This window comes from Puma concolor, chromosome B1 (assembly GCF_028749965.1).
Source record: "Puma concolor isolate L17-30 chromosome B1, mPumCon1.1.hap2, whole genome shotgun sequence".
In the NCBI taxonomy this organism is placed as follows: Eukaryota; Metazoa; Chordata; class Mammalia; order Carnivora; family Felidae; genus Puma; species Puma concolor.
Window position 1 is genome coordinate 204,324,615 of NC_141670.1, and position 19,775 is coordinate 204,344,389.

Genomic DNA, 19,775 nt, shown 5'->3' on the forward strand with positions numbered 1-19,775 from the left:
CCCGAAGAATGTGGGACGAGCCCCACTTGTGGTAACAGTTCCAGTTTGCCTCCTGGCTGGGCTCAGACGGGGAAGAGAATGATTACAGAGATGCACCCTTGGATGTGCTCTTGGGGACTGGATGACGAAACTCAACACCAGTCCTCAGAGTTTGTTAAAAGGAAATATTGATAGCTATCAACCGCTATTTTGCCCCTTTCGTGCCATGTTTAATAAAAAGCAAAGGGAGGCGGGCGTCATGTACAGTGCACCCCAGTCCCAAGAGGGAAACAGCTAGTCCTAACGCTGCTGAGCCAGGAGCCCCAGGCATCCTGTTCTGAGCTCCGCTCTGTGGTGAGGGCAGCCAGCCCACAGGGCTTGGCCCTTTAAGGAGCAAAGACGCGCAGCAAACAGGAACCCTCCAGGCTGGGGACGTGACCACACAATTAACAAGGACTCCACTCAGCAGGAGCCAGAGAGCGTGTCCCCTGCAGAGAAAGTGGGGATTGTTAAACGTGAGCCCCTTGGGGAGGCTGCCCAGGACCCTGTCTTCCCCACAGCAGGCACCCCCACAGCGTGAGATGGCCCTCCCGCATTCGCAGCTTTTGCGTGTGCCCTCCGAGGGCCCCCACGTCCCAGGAGCCGCACCGGGGACTGGGGGCTCCGTGGCCCCCCTCCCCTGGACTCACACACCAGCTCCCAGCTGGCCGCCCCTGACCCCACGGGCCACCTGAGCTTATCCCCACAGGTCAGAACTTTCTACACATCTTTGCTTTGCTGTGGGGTAAGGTCCAAATGTCCTGATAAATGGACAGTCTCCTGAGACAGGAGCTCGTGTGTCATTTGGCTCTGTGGTCCTTTGCCCGGCACGATGCCCCGGTGTCCTGGATGATGGCAGGATCTGGTGGGTCCGCCGCGCTGCCCGACTGCGGCGTCCGTGGGCTCGCCGGGCCGCACTGTCCCCTCCTCCCCGGCCTCAGCTCCCCGCCTCTCTGTAGGCGTCTGGCCCTAAGCTGAAGTACCAAGTCCCAGAGCTCGGAGCTGTCCCCCTGCTCCAGGGCCGGCGGCCAAGCCTGGCCAGAGGGGACATCACAGTCCCCCGGACAAGCTGGTTGATTCAGGGTGGTCAGATCACCCGCCCAGAGGCGGAGATGAGGCTAGGACTTTGGAGAGAGAGGGAGAGAGAGAAGGAAGGAGAGGGCGGACGGAGCACACTGACCTCTTCTCTGCAGACTCTGAGCCTGGGAGAAGTGAGGTCAAAGTCGGTCTAGCGGCCAGGACACAGGAAATACGGCCAAGAGACTGCAGGAGAGACGCTGGGCCCGAGATATGACTGAGCCACCCTGAAGGGACCCATCAATCCTATGAGCTGGTAACCCCTTTTCTGCCTGAGTCACGTGGGCAGGCTCTCGTCACTCGTGACAGAAAGCGTCGGCACGATGTGCCTCCCTGCAGGGCTGCAGCCACACCAGCACCCGCGTAGCCCTCACCACCACCACTATTCCCCCCGCAAGCGATGCCGTTCCCTGGGCCCCGGGCAAGGAGCCCAGGGACCCAGCTGCTGGACAGCAGTGTCTTCATCGTCAAGGCTGCGCACAGAGGTCTGTGCCCCATCAGTCTCACCGAGAGGGCTCCCTTCTTACCCAGGGCACATCCTGTAGATCCCCCCTTGAAGCCTTTACTTGGGGTCCCTGGGCCCAGGCCTATGTTCTCCCCTCTTTGCAGGTGAGAATCTCGTCCCTCCTTCAAGGGCCAGCTCAGTGTTTCCTGCTGAGCAGTGGACGTGTCCCCACTCGCCACCCAGCTCTCCCCGCCTGGCCTCCGTCCGTCCCATCTTGGGTGGCCACCTGGCCTTCGCCTGGCAGCCCGGCTGAGCCCGCGGGTGTCACTGGGTACCCCCCGGCTGTGTCAGGGGCCCTCCCAGATGGGCCGTCTGGCGGGTCTGGCACCAGCTGCACACACACGATGCCTGAGACGCTTCCGGGACCTACTCTGTGCCCAGCTCTGGGTCACCGATGGGGCAGGGGGCCCTGGGCCTTCAGGAGCCTCCAGACCCCGCACTCCCAGCAAAACGGACATTAACAGGCCACAAAACATTTGTGACAGGGCTCAGGAGGTGAAATTCACTGGATGGACGTTAATCACTTTGTAGGACAATCGTGGGGATTACGGCTCATAGCAAGGGCTCAGCAGAGATTATCTAAACACCTACCCCGTGCTGACATCCCGTTGCTTCTTTAAACCTACACCTGCTCCCCACAGACCGGCTTATTGTTCTAGATCGGTGTGGACGTGGTCAAACGAGAGGCCATGGATTACGACCGCCTTCTCAACACCAGTGCTTGGGGAAAAGACGGGCACTACTGACTCAGCACCCCTGCAAACAGCAGAGCCCTCTGCAAAGCCGTCTCTACCGGGGCACGCGCCCGCCGTCCTCCAGCCTTTCAGACAACGAGGGGCCCTGGCGCTGAGGCCGCGGTGGGAACACGCGGGAGGGGGCCGAGTGTTGACAGCAGGGACAGGAGTGCGCCCAAGGGAGGAGCCCAAGATCCTTGGGACGGGAGGAGCCCAAGATCACCCAGCCGGAACAAACGTCCCGGCCGGAGACGCCCTCCTACCTCCAGTCTCGTGCGGTCCACATCTCTGGGCAGTTTCACGCGAATTCGGTTTGTGACAATGAGGGCGTCATAAGGGTAGACCTGTCGGGAGAAGAAACCACAGGTTCACCCCAGGAAGCAGGCGCGAGCCGGGACCGAAGAGCCGAGCCGAAGGCCAACGCGAAGATACATACTTGCGTCTGCATCTGACATACACATTTCACACGAAAGCACAACAAAAGGAACTTTTAACCTGGGCAGGTGCGGCCTGGCACGAAGCAGTCGGCGTGGCAGCGGGCGGCCCCTCTTACCTTGTATTCTGTAAGAGAAGGAGCAGAGACCACAGGTGGTGGTTTAGGAAGCGTGGGAACTCACCCCAAAGGTGGGAGCAGCCTCCCATCCTGGGGACCCCCCCTCCCCCCGCCCCGCAGTCGGCTGTGCATGCCCGCCTCCCACCCCCGGCGGCCTGCACTCGGGGCTCTAGTCCCCCAGGGAGCAGATTCTCCAGAGGGAAACCGAGAGCAGGAGGCATGGTCAGGAGGCTGGAGGCCAGACTGGGAGCTGGATGCAGTGCTGTGTTCCTCGGACGTGGTTCTGTCGGCCTGGCGGTCCGGGCCACCCTGAGAAAGCTGCCTGCCTCGATTCACCCACCTGCGGAGCGGGCATTCCGGGGCAGACGTCTCGGGGGCACTGCTTACCTTTCTACCCCCTAGGTCCTCCTGTTAGACTACTGAGTTCCGTACGCTTTTTTAAAGGCTTTTCCACCAGACTAAAATCGTCATGTCAAAGAACAAACTCGTACGGATAGGAGGGCCTCGGGGACCATGCAGAACCCACAGAAAGCAGACCTGGGCCACAAGCTGGTCTTGGGAGGGAGGCCCCGACAAGGGCCTGGGTGACAGGGGTCGGTCCCCAAATTTCCCAGCATGCCATGCGACGTCCTGACATGCCAGCTCTGAGGCCGGGAGCTTGGAGAGCCACGTGGAGGGGGCCGGCTGTGACACCCCATCGCTCCTCTGTCTGTTGTGAACCCGCCCCTGAGGGCACGCTCCCTGTCTTTCTTGGGGTGACAGGGGTGAGCGGCATGGCCCTGAGCGGGACGGGCTCCAACTTAGCAGAGCCCCCGGTCAGGCACCTGCCATATGAGCAGGGTCACTCCAGGAACAGCAGCCTCCCAGGTTTGAATGCCAGGAGGCCACACAGCCAGCAAGGGTGGGAGGCAGGAGGTGACCCGAATCCACTCGGCTCAGACCCCAGAGGCTTTCTGCTGTGACTTCCTCCCTTACTGCCACGCAATTTGCCAGTGGGTGTTTGGCTTGTCCTCGGTGCTGGTACAGGAGGCTTAGTCCAACACAGATCTCTCTCCCCAAGGGCCCAGAGCGACAAACATATCAGGGACAGGGGCGGCTGTTCTCAAGGATGCAGAGAAGGGAGGGCCTGAGGTAGGGGAGCGGGGCATCTGAGGTGGGAGAGAAGAGAGCCAGGGGAGCAGGAGAGGGAGCACCAGGAGCGAGGGGAGCCCCTCAAGTAGGAGCGGGAGCACTACGAGCGAGGGGAGCACCTTCGGTAACCTGAGAATGGAGGTAAAGTGCTCCTTGCGTGGACACGCGCCCTCCCTGATCCCCCCACCGCACGATGCTCAGAGCCTTTTGCCAGCTGGCCCTGGAGGGGCCCGGGTCAGGATGACACTCATGGAACCGTGTAAGTGACCCCTGCCCCAGCCAGGGACCCACGGGGGTCCCCGCGTCTTGTACCTCGCGTGCCCCAGCTGGCATCCGGGTCTGCTCCACAAGGGGCCAGATTGGCGTTCTGGAAGAGAAAGAGAGAGGGCGGCAGGAGGCAGGTTGTAGGGGCGGGTGGCCGCGCCTTGGTGGTGCTGGCCCAGGTGGGAGGAGGGCGGGCAGCCAGGAGCCCCCGGTGCCACGGCTCCAGAAGGTCCTCCCGCCCCTTCCAGGCCTGCGCGGACCCTGCTTGGCCCAGCTCTCCTGCCGCCCTTCAAGCCATGCCCGCGCGCCTGCTCTCTGGGCCCCGCACAGCACGGAGACCGGACCCCGAGGGCCCCAGCGCTCCCACGTGCCGGGCCGGCACAGCCCCTGGACGGAGCCCTGCGTGGGGCACTCAGGTGGTGACATTCGGAAAACATGGGCCGCCCTCCCTGCTTCGCGGCATTCATCGGCAAGCTGGCATTTCGGTGCATCACGACCCCGCAAGCCCACCTGAAAAACTCATCCTGCAACGGCTGAGGAGGGCCCGGGCCCGTAAAGCGGGTGCCGAGCCCCTGAATCTCTACCCCCGCCTCCTGCGCCTGGTGTGAGCACCGCCAGTCGGGCTGAGCCGCTCGAAGAGCACCGCTTCCTCAGGCCCAGCGCCTACACGGGGTCTGACACAGGCTGGGCGCTCACGGCCGGCGCTTCTGGAATTGGGTGCAGGGGTTGACCTTCAAGGTGACCGCTTCGCCCCGGACTGCGCCACGGGGAGAGCGCCTTCAGTGCCGCTTGCTGCCGCGGACAAGCGGTGGTCGAGGGGCAGGCGCAGTCCCAGGGAGTGTGGGGGCAGAGACCAGCCCGGAGAGCCCCCAGCCCACGGTCCTGCAGCCCAACAGGAGAAACAGGGGTGGTGAGTCAGGCGAGCACGGGTGGGGGCCTGGGGCCAGTCTCTACAGAAACGGTTGGCGTTTTGTTCACCACGAATTAATTTGGATTTTAAAAGGTACTCATCAGGGGTGCCTCGATGGCTCGCTCGGTTGAGCCTCTGCCTCTTGATCTCAGCTCGGGTCGTGATAGGAGTGGTTCGCGGGTTCGAGCCCCGTGTCAGGCCCTAGCGCTAACAGACCGGAGCCTGCTTGGGATGCTCTCTCTCTCTGCCCCTCCCCTGCAGGCGCTCTCTCAATAAACAAACAAATAAATAAATAACATCTGTGATCAATCACTATTTTAAAAAAAGGCATCGCATTGGACCATTATTTGATGACCGAGCCTTTGGGCAGGTGCCTCACTGGCCTCATGACCCTGAGCCAGGTGCATTCGCCTCCACTCCCTTTTACGATCATCACAGAATAGTTCTCCTTGGGGGTTTTTCCTGAGACGTTTTCTCAGGACACCGGGAAGCACCCCCAGGGGGCGCCTGTCTGGCTGGGGAACCTCTTCCCGCATAACGCAAGGCAAACCTGCGTCCATTGCCTTCGCCCGGCTGGCCTGTGGTGCGGAAGAGAAATGCCTCCCCCTAGTGCCCACTGCCCTGCATCACAGGCCCCCGCCGCCGACCTGGGCAGTTAGAGCCCCCTTTCTTAGCAGCAAAAGCGCCCTGTGGTCTGCCAGGCTCTAAGACCAGACAGAGACTCCCAGGAGAGAGGGGTGGAGGGCCGGGGCCCGTGGATCAGTCCACAGCAGGGGAAGAGCCGTCTCCCCGTGGTCCTCCAAGCGTCTGAGATCTTCAAGACCTCCCTGGTGCAAGGGAGTCTCGTGGTTACTCCTCCAGAGATGGGGTGGCCAGGGGAGCCCCGGGAACACGATGCCAATAGGCACGTCCCTGGCTGATCCCCCTACGGGTCTCAACAGAGGCCCCAGGGAATTTAAAGGCAACCAGTTAGTAACCCCTCCCACTGGCTGGAGTCTCCGTGTGCCAGCCGCCCTCCAGATACATCCCACAATCTTTGCTGCCAACCCAGGAGACGGGTACCATCATGTCACGTTATGGACGAGGCTCAGAGAGGTCAAGCAACGAGCCCGAGGTCCTACAGCGAATCCACAGAACTGTGACCGTTTCAACCCACGTCTTTCACTTCTCAAAAATCAGACCGCAACTGTTAGCAGTAGGAAAGGAACGGTGGCCGGTCACCGTTATTTTCCGGCTGAGGCTCCCGTCGGAATGTGCCAACAGCCACCGGTGTGGGAGCAAGAAAGGGCAGGGGGCTTCTGCCTTGATGACGACTCCCCGTGTGGGAACCGTGCCGTGGCGCGCACGGAGGAGAAGACGCCACCCGCTTTAACGGTCGCGGGTCCTCACGACGCCCTTGAGAGGCAAGGGTGACGTTTTCAAAGACCAGGAAGGAGAGCCTCAGGAAATGCGAGCGGGTGGCCCGAAAACGCGCCCGGAGCCGGTGGCAGAGCTGGGGGCCAACCGAGGGCTGACTGCGGTACGTGTGCTTTCCAGGGTCACGGCTGGGAAAACTCAGACTTCTTCGCCAAGGTTTTCCTTGTACACAGACGTTTTGGCAAACGCTTGATGGACACGTGGAAGCCTGATTCGCAAGATACGCGTCCCCCATAGACCCCCTAGGCTGCTTGCCGTCTGCACCGTGCAGTCGCGCCATTCGCTTCCCGTGCCTTTTTGGGTCAACGGATCCGCACGTCTGATCTCAAAAGCCATGTTCCAATTGCCTGCCGTCCTGTATTCTATCCGGGTCTCCGGCACTGCCGGGTGGCTCGGGGCATTTTCACGTACGAAGGCAATACCTGCCCGATACCGTGTATCCTCACAAACTAGCGTCCCCTCTGCCTGCCGTTACTACAATGTGACAGCCTCTGCCTTCTACTCGGAGAATTCGATTACGCTCCTCGTTGCCATCAGGTGGCCGGCGGTCGTTCTCCTGATAGCAGACCAGGCGGCACAGGGGGAGCCACGCTGCCAGCCACAGGAATGGCCACCAGTGGCCACCGCCCTGGTCCTTCCACGGAGATGAGCAGCTACCACAGGTAGGCTTTGTGGCAGGCTGGTTATCAGGGTATTTTAATGAGCCTTGGGACACGGGGTGGTGACCCCTTGTGACAAATCCCTCTCAGAGCAAGAACTAGAAACCTCCGTCTCCCCCTGATGAACTTGAGTTCCTTCTTCCCGCCAGATGAGAACTACACAGCCAGTCCCGTTTGCCTCTTTGCCCTGGCCGCTAGGAAGCTCAGAGCTAAGCTTCAGCAGTTTTGCTCATACAAGGCTCTTCTGTTTCTTGTATAATTCCGGTACGTAACTTCTTTCATACTTTTCTCCTCTGCTCCCTTGTGGTTGGTGGTCATGGGTTTTTGGTCTGAGTGCACCTGTGCTTTGGAGCCCCTGCTCTCACTAGCTCTAGGAGAGGGAACGAACATTGCATCCATGCTGGGGCGTCTGGATCAGCCGTTCCCAGCTCTTTTGGGGGTGGGGGGTGGGCGTGTGACGCCACAGCCTTCTCTGCAGGTGCTGGGGCATCAATCCGGCTCATTCCGTCATGTACCAAGGAGGGCATCTCCCCAGAGGATGCACGGCCCAGGCACCAATGATGTAAGACCAGAGTGCGGAGAATTCCTCTCTTAACGAGAGCAAGTCCCAGGACTTGGTGTGGGGGGTGGGGCACCTTGGCATGGCCTAGCCTGTGACCACCGCCCTCGTAGGCCCCCGAGCCACACAGGAGCTGTTCCACGTGTGCAGAGAATGTTCTGGGATGGTTTCCCCACCACCTTCAGGACGCCTAACCCCCAGCCCGAGGGTTTACATCTCCCGCCCACCCCGTGCCCTCCCCGCCGTCCACTGAGGATGAAGGCTGGAGAAATCCTTAGAAGGAAATTCAGGGAAGCATGCCGCATGCGTGCGCCTTGACTCGGCCCCTTCCAGAACGCGGGTGCGGTTAGTGGCAAGAGGGGGTTCACTAGAGTCAAACCATGCAGAGGTGCCTGGGCCCAGGACAGACACAGCAGCAGGTGGGCCCGAGCCTGAGGAGGACAAAGAAGGCGGAGAAAACGCCCGAGGCATCCCTCTTCTTGGATTGTCCCAGAGGCGTCTGGGACCCTGGATGTGAGGTCTGCCCTGGGGGACCGGGGGAGGCTGTCCCCAGCATTATACACTTACTGCCAAGACCACTGCAGGGTATCACAGGGGGTGACTTCTGAGCGGCTTCTCTTGCGGAACGACTTGCCTCGGTTTTAGACAAACGTCCTCAGACAACAGAGGCTGCCTGACCGCGGGTCTCCCGGGGCTGTTGCCGGGGGGCGGGGGGGGGGGGCTCTGGTGCCATCACACCTGCCCCACCCCAGTCCTCACTGGGGACTAGTGAAGCCACAGGAACAGCAACAAAAATGAGCCCAGACCTCCCGTGGGGACAAGGCAGGTGCCAAACTACCCGGGCTCACATCCCCATGTCCCAAGACTGGGAAAACCGGACGAGGAGGTCAAACCAGCCTTTAGCTGGGGGGCAGCCAGAGAAAGCCAAGGACACGGTGTGGGATGCGATAATTATCACAGGTGGAAGCGGCATCATTAGGGACGATAACGGGGACGATAATAGTCACAGATGTTAATGACACCACTAGCGGTGACAGTCCTGATGGTCACGACACCCCAGAAACGGACGTAGGTCCTCGGTTCACGTTGCTCGTGAGCCAGCCGACCCTTTAAGGTCCTTAGATAGGCTCTGGGTCACAGAAGAAGGACGTGAGCCAGGAGGGGCCTCAGAGGATCTGAATACTCTGGGTGGCCCCTGTCTCCCTCTGTCCCCCCACACTGAGGTCTCCTTGGGAGCCGGGGGCCGGGTTCAGAGGGGAGGGGGGTGTCCCAGTTCTGGTCTGACCCTGGTCTGCAGGGGTGACAGCAGGGCCCCTGGGGACAGCAGGCAAGAGCTGGTGGGCGAGCGGGGTCCCCGGGCCCCTCCTTCTGGCCGTGTGGGCCCCGCGCTCAGGCTCACGGCGGGTGACGGTTAGTGCACTGCGAGCCAGGGAGGGGTCGAGTACCTACCCGGTGGTCCAGGCCATTCTTTCCGTGTCCTGGGAGAGGGTCAGATTTGGAATAGGGGGATCCTGAAACAGACACAGCACAGCTCTGTCACGCACACACGCAGGCTCGGCCAGGCAGGGGAGGAAAGGCTCAGCCCCGGCCGGCGGGGCTGGGTGGTGACACCCAGAAAGGCCCCTGAAGGTCACGACCCCCCCCCCCCTCAGTCGTGGCCTCTGTCTCCAGGGCGCTGACTGAGGAGGAAGCCAGTAAGGGCGTGATGTCCCTGAGCCCGCCTAGGACCCCAGGAACACCCTGGGGCCCAGCCCTGGTCCCGGTGGGCACCTGTGTTCTCTGACGGCCTCAGGCCTTGGTGCCACCGGTCCCCCAGGCCGCGCTCCTCGCCTGGTGGACCCGGTGAGCTGGGGGCAGAGTCAGGACCCCTGTGCGGGGTAGGGCTGTGCCCTCCTGTCCCAGAGGCCGCACACGGAGGCCTGCCACCAGCAGAAGGCAGCAGGAAAACTATTTTGTTTTTTAAAAGACCTTAAGCTGTTTGCAGTTGTGGGGGGTCACATTAAAAGCCTAATGTCCAGCTTCTCTTGAAGCAGAAAAGGGCTGGCCTGAGACCGTGGGACCCCCACACCTGCTCCACCTCCATGGCTCACGTCCCCGGCTGCCCCGCGTGGGCCCCGGGGTCTGAGAATTCCCAGTTATGCCCCTGCAGCACGTGCCTGGAGAGGGCAGCGCGGAGGCTCTCTGCGACATCCTTCTGGCCGAGAGGGGAGTGTGGGATGCGTCCTGAAGGCGAGGACGAGTGGCAGAGCCGGGCCACCCCCACTCTGGGGGAGCACCTTCAGGAGGCTTGTCCCCGGTCCCTGTGGGCCCTTAACACTCAGGGACCAGTTCTGCTCCATCCGGGGGTCCTGGCTCCCAGCACCGGGCCGGGACCCAGCGGCCCAGGAAGCAACGTACCCTGGGAGCCTCCAGGCTGTGGGCCCGGCGGGGGGTGGAGCACGTCTCTGTGTCCACAAGGCCATGTGCACACCGGACCAAGGGCGGAGGACAGGGCCTCGGATGAGCTGGGTGCCGCGCACAGAACTGCCCACCCACCCACTCCAGGACGCCCCTGCTCTGAGCAAAGGATACTTATCCAGATGCCCTCGTCTCTGGGAGTCCTCGCCGAGTCTGTGAGGACAAAGGAGACATTCTGCGTGCATGTGGACACGGGCAAGCCTGTAGGCGATGCCTCAGCTGGGGAACCGGTCTTGGGGACTTGTTTGCTCCCGGGTGGCCTGTGGGAAGGCCCTGGATGCGGGTCAGAAAGGGCCTTTTGCCACATCTAGGGCAGGGTTCTCAAGCTTCCTTGAGCAAAGGCGCCCTCTCGCCATGCGAGATTTTACATGAACTGACACGCAAAACAGGGGGAAGGGGAGACAGAAGTGGGGTGAGGGGCGAGGGGCCAGCCCCACTCTTGCCGTCCCTCTTCCTCCCAGCCTCTCTCAAGCCTCCTCCAGGTCATCAACTAGCTTCCCATTCTACAGAAGGCGAATCGAGGCTCAGAGATCGTGGAGGTCGGGGGGGGGGGGGGGGCTGCCCGAGGGCGCCCAGCCCCGTGATGCAAATGAGGCGTCCTGACTCACAGTCCTGGGGTCCCTCCTAATTTACACACAGAGCCAGGCACACTTGGGGACGTGGTGGAGGATCTGAGGGACCCTCCACCGAGACACAGGAGGCCCTTATCAGCCAAAGATGCCCGGGGCAGTGGTTCTCAAAGTGGGGTCCCTGACTAGCGGCATCGGCTTACCTGGAACTGGTGAGAAAGGCAAGTTCTCAGGCCCCGCCCCCGACCTCCTGCATCAGAATCCAGGGCTGGGGTCCCGTGAGCTGGGTTTTCACCAGCCCTCTGGGGCATCGTGACGGTTCGGGAAGCACGGCTTTAGGGCCTCAAGAACAGCGATGCCCTCACCTCTAGCTGTCACCTGGAGGCCCTGCTGTCACATGGACGGCTGTTACAATGTCCCCTGTTCAGACCGCCATGTGCCAGCCTCTGTATTTTACTGCTTCTCGTGCAGAGACCCTACTCCCCAGAGGCCACCCTGTTCTCCTTTTTAGTGACACTTGTCCCAGCTATTTCTTCCACCTACCTTGAGCGTCCATATCCGATAACGTTAGAAATTTCGCTTCACCGGGATTCAAACAGGATTTCAGAAACTCACGAAAAGAAGAGCCAATCACGTTTGCCCCATTTTTTGCCTGTTCCGATGGGCTTTCTGTTCAGAAGCTCCAACCTTCTCTCAGCATTTCCCTTCGGCCTGGACCACTTCCGCCCACAATTCTTGAAAGAACGTCTGCTGGTGAAAACTTCTTACTTTTCCTTCGAGAATTTCTGCATTTCCCATTCATTCCCGGAGGATGTGCTCCCCCAATATGGAATTCACGCGGACGAGCAACTTGCTTTCGGCCCCCGTGGTTTCTGATGAGAAATGCTTGCCTCCAGACCGGCGTTTCCCTACAGGGAGTCTGTCTTCTGTCTCGGCTGCTTTCAGGATTTTCAACCCTCTGTCTTTAGATTTTAGAAGTTCAATTGTGATGGGTTCTGGAGTGAATTACCTTGGACTCATCCCGCTTGGGGTTCACGCAGTTTCTGGAACCGGTAGGTTTATGTGTTTTGCCACATCTGGTAAGTGTTCGGCCACATCCTTGAGTACTTTTTCAAACCCGCTGTCTTCTCTCTTTCTGGGACTCCAATGCTACAAATATTGCCCCGCAGGTCTCCGAGGCCCCGTTCGTTTATTTCCTGCTGTTTTCTGTTGTGCCGACCGGGTCCCTTCTGCTGTTCCATCTAAGGGACCACTAGCTTTCCTCTGTCATGTTCTGCTGCTGTGTTATTGAATCTACATGATGATTTTTAAATTTTGATTATTTTCTTTTTCATTTCTATCGTTTCCGTTTGGCTCTTTTTTTACATTTTTGGTTGTTTCCAGAGTATCTGTACTTGCTTGTTGAAGTGTTCTTCTGATTGCTGGCACTCAAGGTCCTTGTCCGGGAACCCCAACATCCAGTTCGTTTTTCAAATATTTATGTGTGTGTGTGAGTGAGAGAGAGAAAGAGAGCGAGCGAGCAGGAAGGTGCAGAGAGAGGGGGACAGAGGATCCAAAGCAGGCTCCGTGCTGACAGCAGAAAGCCCAACACGGGGCTCAACCTTGCGAACCGTGAGGTCATGACGTGAGCCGAAGTCGGAGGATCGATGGACTGAGCCACCAGGCGCCCCAACATCCAGTCCTTCTCCATGTCGTGTTTGTTGCTTGTTTTTACCCAAATTGTTATCTTCATGGCTCTTGGAGTAGCCCTCTATCGTCTCCCAGACATCTGAGACTTTGCGTCAGAGGACGAGGACGCCAGGTCCCAGGAAAACCTCCCACGGAGGCCGCTGCCACCTGGTTGGGTTTGGCAGATGGGGTTTGTGGTGGATGCGGCTTCGAGGACAAGCCAGTTTTCAGAACATTTGTCAAGGGCCCTTGCGACCGGCCGAGTCCAGCCGGTGCCTGTCGGCACTGCCTGCGGGGGCGAGATGCGCTTCCCTGGTGGCTCCGTGCCCCGAGGTGGGGGTGAGAGATGCCAGCCGTGGTGGAGAGGGCCTCCCAGGCCCACCCTCCAGGCTGCCAGGAGCCAGCGGGCCTCCCGCTTCACATCTGCTGGTGTGGCCAGGGGAGCGAGACGTCTACCTGGCCCCTGGTGCCACTGCATGGGAGGTGGGAGACGTGGGTCCCGTGTTTTCCCTCGAGTCCTGGGGTCCAGCCCACCTCCTCTTTCCACCCTTGAGAGTTCTGTGATCTGTCTGCTGTATTGTTTCGGGGGGTGGGGTTTGGCTATACGTAGTGGGGACCAGCAGAGATAGTAGGGGAGGGTCCACTCTCTCCCCGCCCAGGCTGCCATGTAGACCCATCAAACTTGGTTTATCTGGGGCTGGGACCAGCCATCAGTGGATTTTAGAGGTCCCAGGGACCCCATGTGCAGCTAGGGTTGAGAGCCACCAGTTTAAAAAGTCCCCACACACATTCAGAGACTTTACCTGACCCTCATACACCTTCCCATTACACATGGCCTCCCTTTACGGGTGAGGAAGCGGGAGCCTAGTGAGAACAAATGACCCCTAAAGGTCAAGGTCTGCTCACAGCGAGGGCACGGCAAGAGCCCGGGACTTCCGGCTTCACGATCCAGTGATCCCTTCCGCTCCAGCAGCTCTGCCTGGTGTGGGTTTTGCGGGGGGGGGGGGGGGGGGGGACTTTCAGGCACCTGCGTGTCAGATGACACTGGGTGGCCAGAAGAGTGCCCGCTGTGTGTACTTGAGAGAAGGCAGGTCTACTGCCCCTGGGACGAGGCGGCAGCTGGGTCGTCGTCAGTCTCATCAGCTCTGCAGGTGCTGGACACCCACCCGTCCCCGAGTCCTCGCCAAACGGGCTCCCCTGCCACCTCCTCTCAGAAGCCCACTGGTGTCAGCCCCTGGCGTCCTGCGGGACCGCTCTCAGGGCCCTGGTCTCCTCGGGTCTGGGCCTCTTCTGGGCTGGCTTCCGACCGGTTGGAGTATCCTCAAGGGGAGGATCTCGGGGGCGGGCGGCTGGTCCTGATGCAGCTGGAGAGCAGCCGAGACCATCACAGCCTCCAGGCATTCTCGGTGCAAACCTGGCATTCTCGGTGCTTCCCTGGGCAGACCTTTGTCAGCTCTGCCAGAACCACAACGGGTTTTCCACTGACGCGTGGCTCCGCGACTTTGCGGCCGTGTGGCCCTGCACAGGTTTGGGTCCTGCACCGGCTGGAACTGCCTTCCACCCCGATTGACCGTGAACAGGAGGCCCGAAGATGGTCCAAGCTCCAGGCTTCAGAAGCCGGCGAGAGGGGGCCGCGGAAGGCTCACCACGACCCGGGCCGCGGACTTGACCGCGGGACATCCGGATGCCGAGACATCCCCCAAGGCTCAGGTCACGGGATGCCGGGTGCCCACACGTCAGCCCCCAAAGCCCAGGTGCTTCCTCCCAGGCCGACCGGATCATCCCCATTGACGAGGCCATTTTCAAAGCAGACAAGCTTGCTTTTGTGCCAAAGTCACAAGGCAAGTGACGAGCTGGGATTCACATCCGAGTGGACCAGCACTGGATCTAGCACTCCCTGCCGGCCCGTCCTGTGACCTCGTGGACACCGTTGCTGCCTGTATCAGCGGCAGCCACTGTCATGTCCCCTCCCCCCCCCACCAGAAGCAATGCTGTGTCCCACGAAGAGAGGAGGGGGCTGGTCCCCGAAGGCCCAGCGCACAGCACTGCCGAGCACTGAGAAGCGAGCGCTCCCCAGGCGCTAACCGTCCCTGTCCCCGGGGGAGAAAGGACACAGACGGTCATTGATCAAGTGCTCCCGGCCTGGGATGGGGGAGGGGAGCCAGCTTCCAGCTGGGTGGGAGTGTCTCAAGACCCCAAGGCAGATTCGGAGGGGAGCAAAGGAAGCCCTGAGAGGTGTGACCTGAGACATCGGCTCCTTTCCAGGAACACGGCACTGCCTTCGGCTTATGCCCCTGCCCACCACTCAGACGCCGCACCCCGCCCGGTCCCCGAGGGCAGGCCTGCTGGGAAGCGGTTACACAGGGGATCTGGCTAAAAGCAAAGAGTCCCCAGCCAACCCCCATCAAAGGGCGGTGGGCTTTGCCCCGGGGTGCCCCACTCTCGCAGCTGGGGTGGTCTCTAGCGATGAGGGGCCAACAGGGTTTTCTGGGTCAGGGTCCCCTCCGTGACGTCTGGCGGGTCCACTGCTCTTTCTAGGGACTGGACGGGAGCCGAGAAAGAGAGCGATCTGTCCATGCAGCTGGAGGCCACGGTCTTGCAGAAAGACGCGGCTGGCCACGCCCTCCCCAGCAGCCTCCACGCCAGCTGACCTAACCAGCTGCTGATCAGGTGGCCGCCCCCCCTCCCCCGCCCCTGGCTTCCGTGGCCCACTCCCCTAGCCGTGGCTGTCTTCATCCCTAGTGGCTCATCTGGGCCGCCTTGTGCCCCAACACGGCGCCTTGCCCGCCCGCCCACTCTTTCTCTCCCCTTTCCTCCAGGATTCAGCAGAGACGAAAAACAGAAGGACCCAGAGGGAGCTGGGAGTAAACCCAGAGGACCACACCTTATTTGGGCCTCAGACCCTTTGGAGAACGTGCTGCGATCTCAGGAACACGGGTCTATCGGGCACACGTCTGCGGAAAGCGCTGGGCCTCAGGCTACCCACTCGCCTCCGGGCGCTGAGGACCCTCGGGGACTCTGCTGGGAGCTCACACGTCTCCTGAGCCCCCAGCCCGTCCGCCCGCCTCCAGCTGGGCCTGGATGTTCAGGCTTCCGGCTCGATGGGCTCCTCCCAGAACCACCTGGTTCTTTCCCTATCTCTGAAGAAAGGCACCTCCATCCACCCCACGTCACTCCTGATTCTGTCCCCCCGGCCACACGAGCCTTACCTGCTCACACAGGGTCCTGCCATTCAGACCACTCAAGGGGCTCCCCGCTGCTTCCGTGGACACCCCAATCCCTCGTTTCCTGGCCTGGCAGCCTCCTTTCTACCCTCTGTGACGTTGCCCGTCCGTCCTGGTTTTCCATACGTAGAACGGACTGCCTCGTCCCCCTGCCCGCACCCCTGCACCGCTGGCCCGTTCCTCAGCAGACAGAGAAGCTTCCTGGCACCACGACAGACCAGCTCGGTCCCGGCTGGTCCCTCCCCTGCCACTCCACTGGCCTCCTGTTTCCCAAATGGCCACCCCGCTTCTCACCTCAGCTCGTTTCTACATGCCGCGTGTGCTGCTTAGAACACCCCCCGGGGACACCCCCCTAGCACCCCCCAGGACCCTCTCCCCTAGGACAATCCCCCAGGATGCCCCCCCCAGGGAACCCCCCCCCAAGAAACCCTCCCCATAGGACACCCTGTCCCCGGACACTCTCCCCCAGGAACACACCCCCCAGGACACCTTCCCCAAAGGAACCCTCTGCTAGGAACGCACACCCACAGGACACCCTCCCAGTAACTGTCCCCCAACCTGGAAGATGGCAATGGCCTCATATGGTCTTTCGTGCCCCCACTCAGGCCCGACGAGGTCAGGGCTCTGCCGGGAACCCTCCAGGACCACAGCTCCATTTGGACGCCAGGCTGGAATCGTCCCCGGGTGACCGAGTCCCCCATGACCCCGCGCATCGCAGCCCTCACCCCTACCACACGGGCCCCCTTGCCACCCACAAGCCTGCCAGGCTTCCTCTAAGTGTCCACTTGGTTCGAGCCTATACCCCTTCGAGTCTCGCTCAGATATGGTCTCCCTTCCCCGGCCGCCGTATTGAAGACTGTCCCCAGCACCTCCTGGCCTCCTTACCTGCACGGCATTGATGGAACTTAGTTTCTAACTCTGCTCCTGAGCCCCCACCCCACGAGCAGCTGGGCTCCTCGGGCCAGAGTGTCATCTCTTCAGGCCTCTGCTCTACCCCCAGCACCTACGGCGGGGCCTGAATACAGAAGGTGCTCGGGAAGGTATCTGCCGAAGGTCGGGAGGGTGGCGCCCTCCCCCTGGGCCTCGTCCGGCCCGTCGTGAGGGAGGAAACAGCCCTGACGTTGTTCTTCAGTCCTGAGGTTTGTGGAGCCACCCCCGGGGGCCGCGGGGCCCACGTGAACCAGATGCTGTCATGAGACCGGCCGACGGTGAATCGGGGTCTCTTTCTTTCAGTCGTGGACTGGGACACGTGGGAGCAATTGTTGCCATCCTGCAACTCCAGAGGAGTGACAGGGGACGGGAGAAAGGCCATCTCTGACCAAACCTCAGGCCGGTAGCAAGCTGCCGCAGAGCCCTGCCTCCTAACCCCCGTGCCCGTGGGCGCTGGGAGGGACCCAGGGAGGCGACCGCGGCCAGGCCCCACACCAGGACCCCGGGTGAAGACCAGCGCGTCCCATCAAACACGGGACTCCACAGGGAGGGACACACAGAAGGGGACGCAAAAGCCAAAGCCACAGGGACCACCATCTGTGCTGCCTCAGTTTCCAAAGCAGAGCTTCCCCCCCACCCCCCTGGGGTCTTTCTAGGGGTCCCTGAGTCCTCCAGGTGGGGTCTCCAGCCGGCTGGGGCTTTGTCTTATGCCGACACCTCCCTGACCACGCAGAGGGCGTCGTGGGGGACCTCAAAGGAGAAGGCAGAACCTCAGGGGCTCGGAACGTGGGACCCAGGGCAGGCAGCAGGCCCGACCGCAGGGTCCAGGCTGCGGAAGGGGGCTCACGTCGCCTCGTGTTCTTCTGGGGGCTCAAGACCCTCTGCTTCTAACAAGCGCTCCGTGCCACCCTTCCCCGTGCCAAAGTCAGCTTCACTGGTGCCACAACGTACCAAACACACGGTCCAGATAGGACCCTGGGTGTAGGATAAAGGAAAATAAAAGCAGTCTCTCATAAAATGTGTATTTCAACGAGACCCTCTTCAGAGGGGGTGACGGTGCGAGCGGAGAGCCGCTGCCACAAAGGAGGGGGGTCCGCGCTGCTCTGTCACTGCGCCTCAGTCATCTGCTTCCCTGCGCCACACTCCCCTCCGCCTGTCCGCTGCCTAGCACCATGTCCAGCACATGGTAGGTGCTCAATAAATGTTTGGTGGAGGGATGGATGAAGCACTGAATGATGAGCTCAGCCCCACGTGAGATGTGCCGATGGTGTCATGGGTGGCATGAGCCGTGCCCCCTCCCCGTCAGCCCTCGGAGGCCCCCGGTGGGTGGCGGCGGGACGCACGGGTGCTCGCTCCCGCCGGCGACTCCGCCTCTCTCGCGCCCTGTATGCTTCTCCGGGGCGGGGGCCGCTCTCGTCTTCTCGGTGCCCCCCCTTCGCGCCCCACACAGCGTCTGGCACAGAGTGGGTGCTCAATAAATACCCGTTGAATTTAACGCATCTCAATTCAACAAACATTTATTGAGCGCCCACTGTGTTGAGTGTCACAATCCTACCTTCCTTGGGCGCGCTACAGATGGGTGTCCCGGGGACGCGGCTGGGCGTGCCTTGCCGTGTGCAACTGCTTCGTTCAAGAACAGTCATTTCCCAACGGGACCGGTGTCGATGCACTCACGTTGGGAGCTGCTCGGGGATAGTCCAAGGAGCCCCGGGCAAAGAGGGGACCTGGCCCTCGGATTCTGGGTGCTGCCCACCCCGCCCGAATTTCTCAATCGGCTGGCAGCTGGCAAGGCACGCTCGATGTGGGCATGGCCAGCAGCCCGGGTCCATGCACATCGGTAAACAAGGCAGTGTCTTCAGGACACGTGTGATAGCACAGTGGGCTTCCTGCTCAGAGGAGCCGACATCAGGACACCGTAGAAAGTGAAGGAATGACAGAACCATGGTGATTGCCAGAAGCAAGCATCGGTAAAGGGAAGGCCACACACACACACACACACACACACACACACACACACACGTTGTATGCACTTTGGAGGAACCTCCCCAGTTAGATGGTGGATTCTGGCACAGGCCAGGTGATTCCTTAAGGCCAGGTGTGCCCGGATGAGAAGCACCAGCACTCCCCTCCCCCAATGTGTGGTCGCCTGCCTGTGCCCCAGTGATGGGGCGGCAACAGTGGGGGCGGGGCCGAAACAAGACCTTGCAGGTGTGTGATTGGCCGATCAAATCAGCGCACACAGCCTCGGGCCTAGCCGGGGTCCTCCACCTCTGGGACACCCGGGGCACCTGGTTGCAGCAGGTGCAGGCGGGCTCACACCGCTCCCGGGGTGAAGGCAGCATGCACGGGGCACACGGCAGGCGGCGGCACGAGGAGGTCCCCACCGGCAGCCCGTCTCCTGCCGCGGCTTCTCCCCGCGTGGTGCCCCTCCTCCCGCGGGTGGCCTGCGAGCCTAAGTGGGGATCCCTGGGTCAGCGGGAGGCGAGGGGCCGAGCCCCGCCCAGCAAGCAGAGGGCGGAAGGCTGGAAAGGGCCACCCTGACGTCCCCAGACACTGGCTTCCTGAGAGCCCCTGGGCCTCGCCGGGAACGCCACGACACCCGGGCACAGGAGGGCGGCTGGAGGCACCGCCTTCCAAAACAGCTGCCGTGAGAAACAAGGGAACACAAAGCAGCAACGGCCCGGGGCCCGGGTGTCAGTCCTGAGCCACCCAGGGCGCCGGGTGCCTGGAGGAGAGACGGGCTGGGGGACGGACTGCGGCTGCCCGGTCGGTGGGTCGTGCTGGGACCGGCCCCGGGCCTGCACCCCGCCTGCGGGCGGTACGGGCAGCCGGGAGGGGTGCCCCCGTGGTGGACGGGTCACTCTGGGGGACTGCTTTGGTGTGGCCTTCCCGCGGTGACATCCACCCTTTGCGCCGGCCCAGACATCCCCACATTTAGAAGGCTGCACCCCAGGCAGGGCCGGAGGCGCAAGGCGGGGCTGGGGTGGGCTCACAGATGTCTGCTTACGAAACTCATCCACGAAACGGTGCGTCTTTGCTGTGCTCGGGGCTCTTTTTCAACCATCAGTGATGCCCGGCCTTCTTCACCCCTCCCCTGCCCG

The 19,775-nt window shown here is 61.6% G+C and overlaps 1 protein-coding gene across 9 annotated transcripts in view; it reads right to left on the reverse strand.

Annotated features, from left to right (window-relative positions):
- The window catches only part of ABLIM2 (actin binding LIM protein family member 2), a 143,012-nt gene that overhangs the window by 11,855 nt on the left and 111,382 nt on the right, over positions 1-19,775 (reverse strand). For 8 of the 9 annotated variants that reach the window (XR_015250625.1, XR_015250631.1, XR_015250630.1 and 5 more), the window contains 4 exons: positions 9,276-9,337; positions 4,331-4,385; positions 2,830-2,895; positions 2,598-2,678 (listed from right to left, as the gene is read on the reverse strand). Coding sequence is in view for 1 of the 9 variants with exons in the window: in XM_086705537.1 (XP_086561663.1) it covers positions 2,598-2,678; positions 2,852-2,895; positions 4,331-4,385; positions 9,276-9,337 (242 nt within the window). In the remaining 8 variants the exon portion in view is untranslated. The remainder of the gene's footprint in view (positions 1-2,597; positions 2,679-2,829; positions 2,896-4,330; positions 4,386-9,275; positions 9,338-19,775) is intronic. The other variant, XM_086705537.1, reaches the window with a different exon arrangement.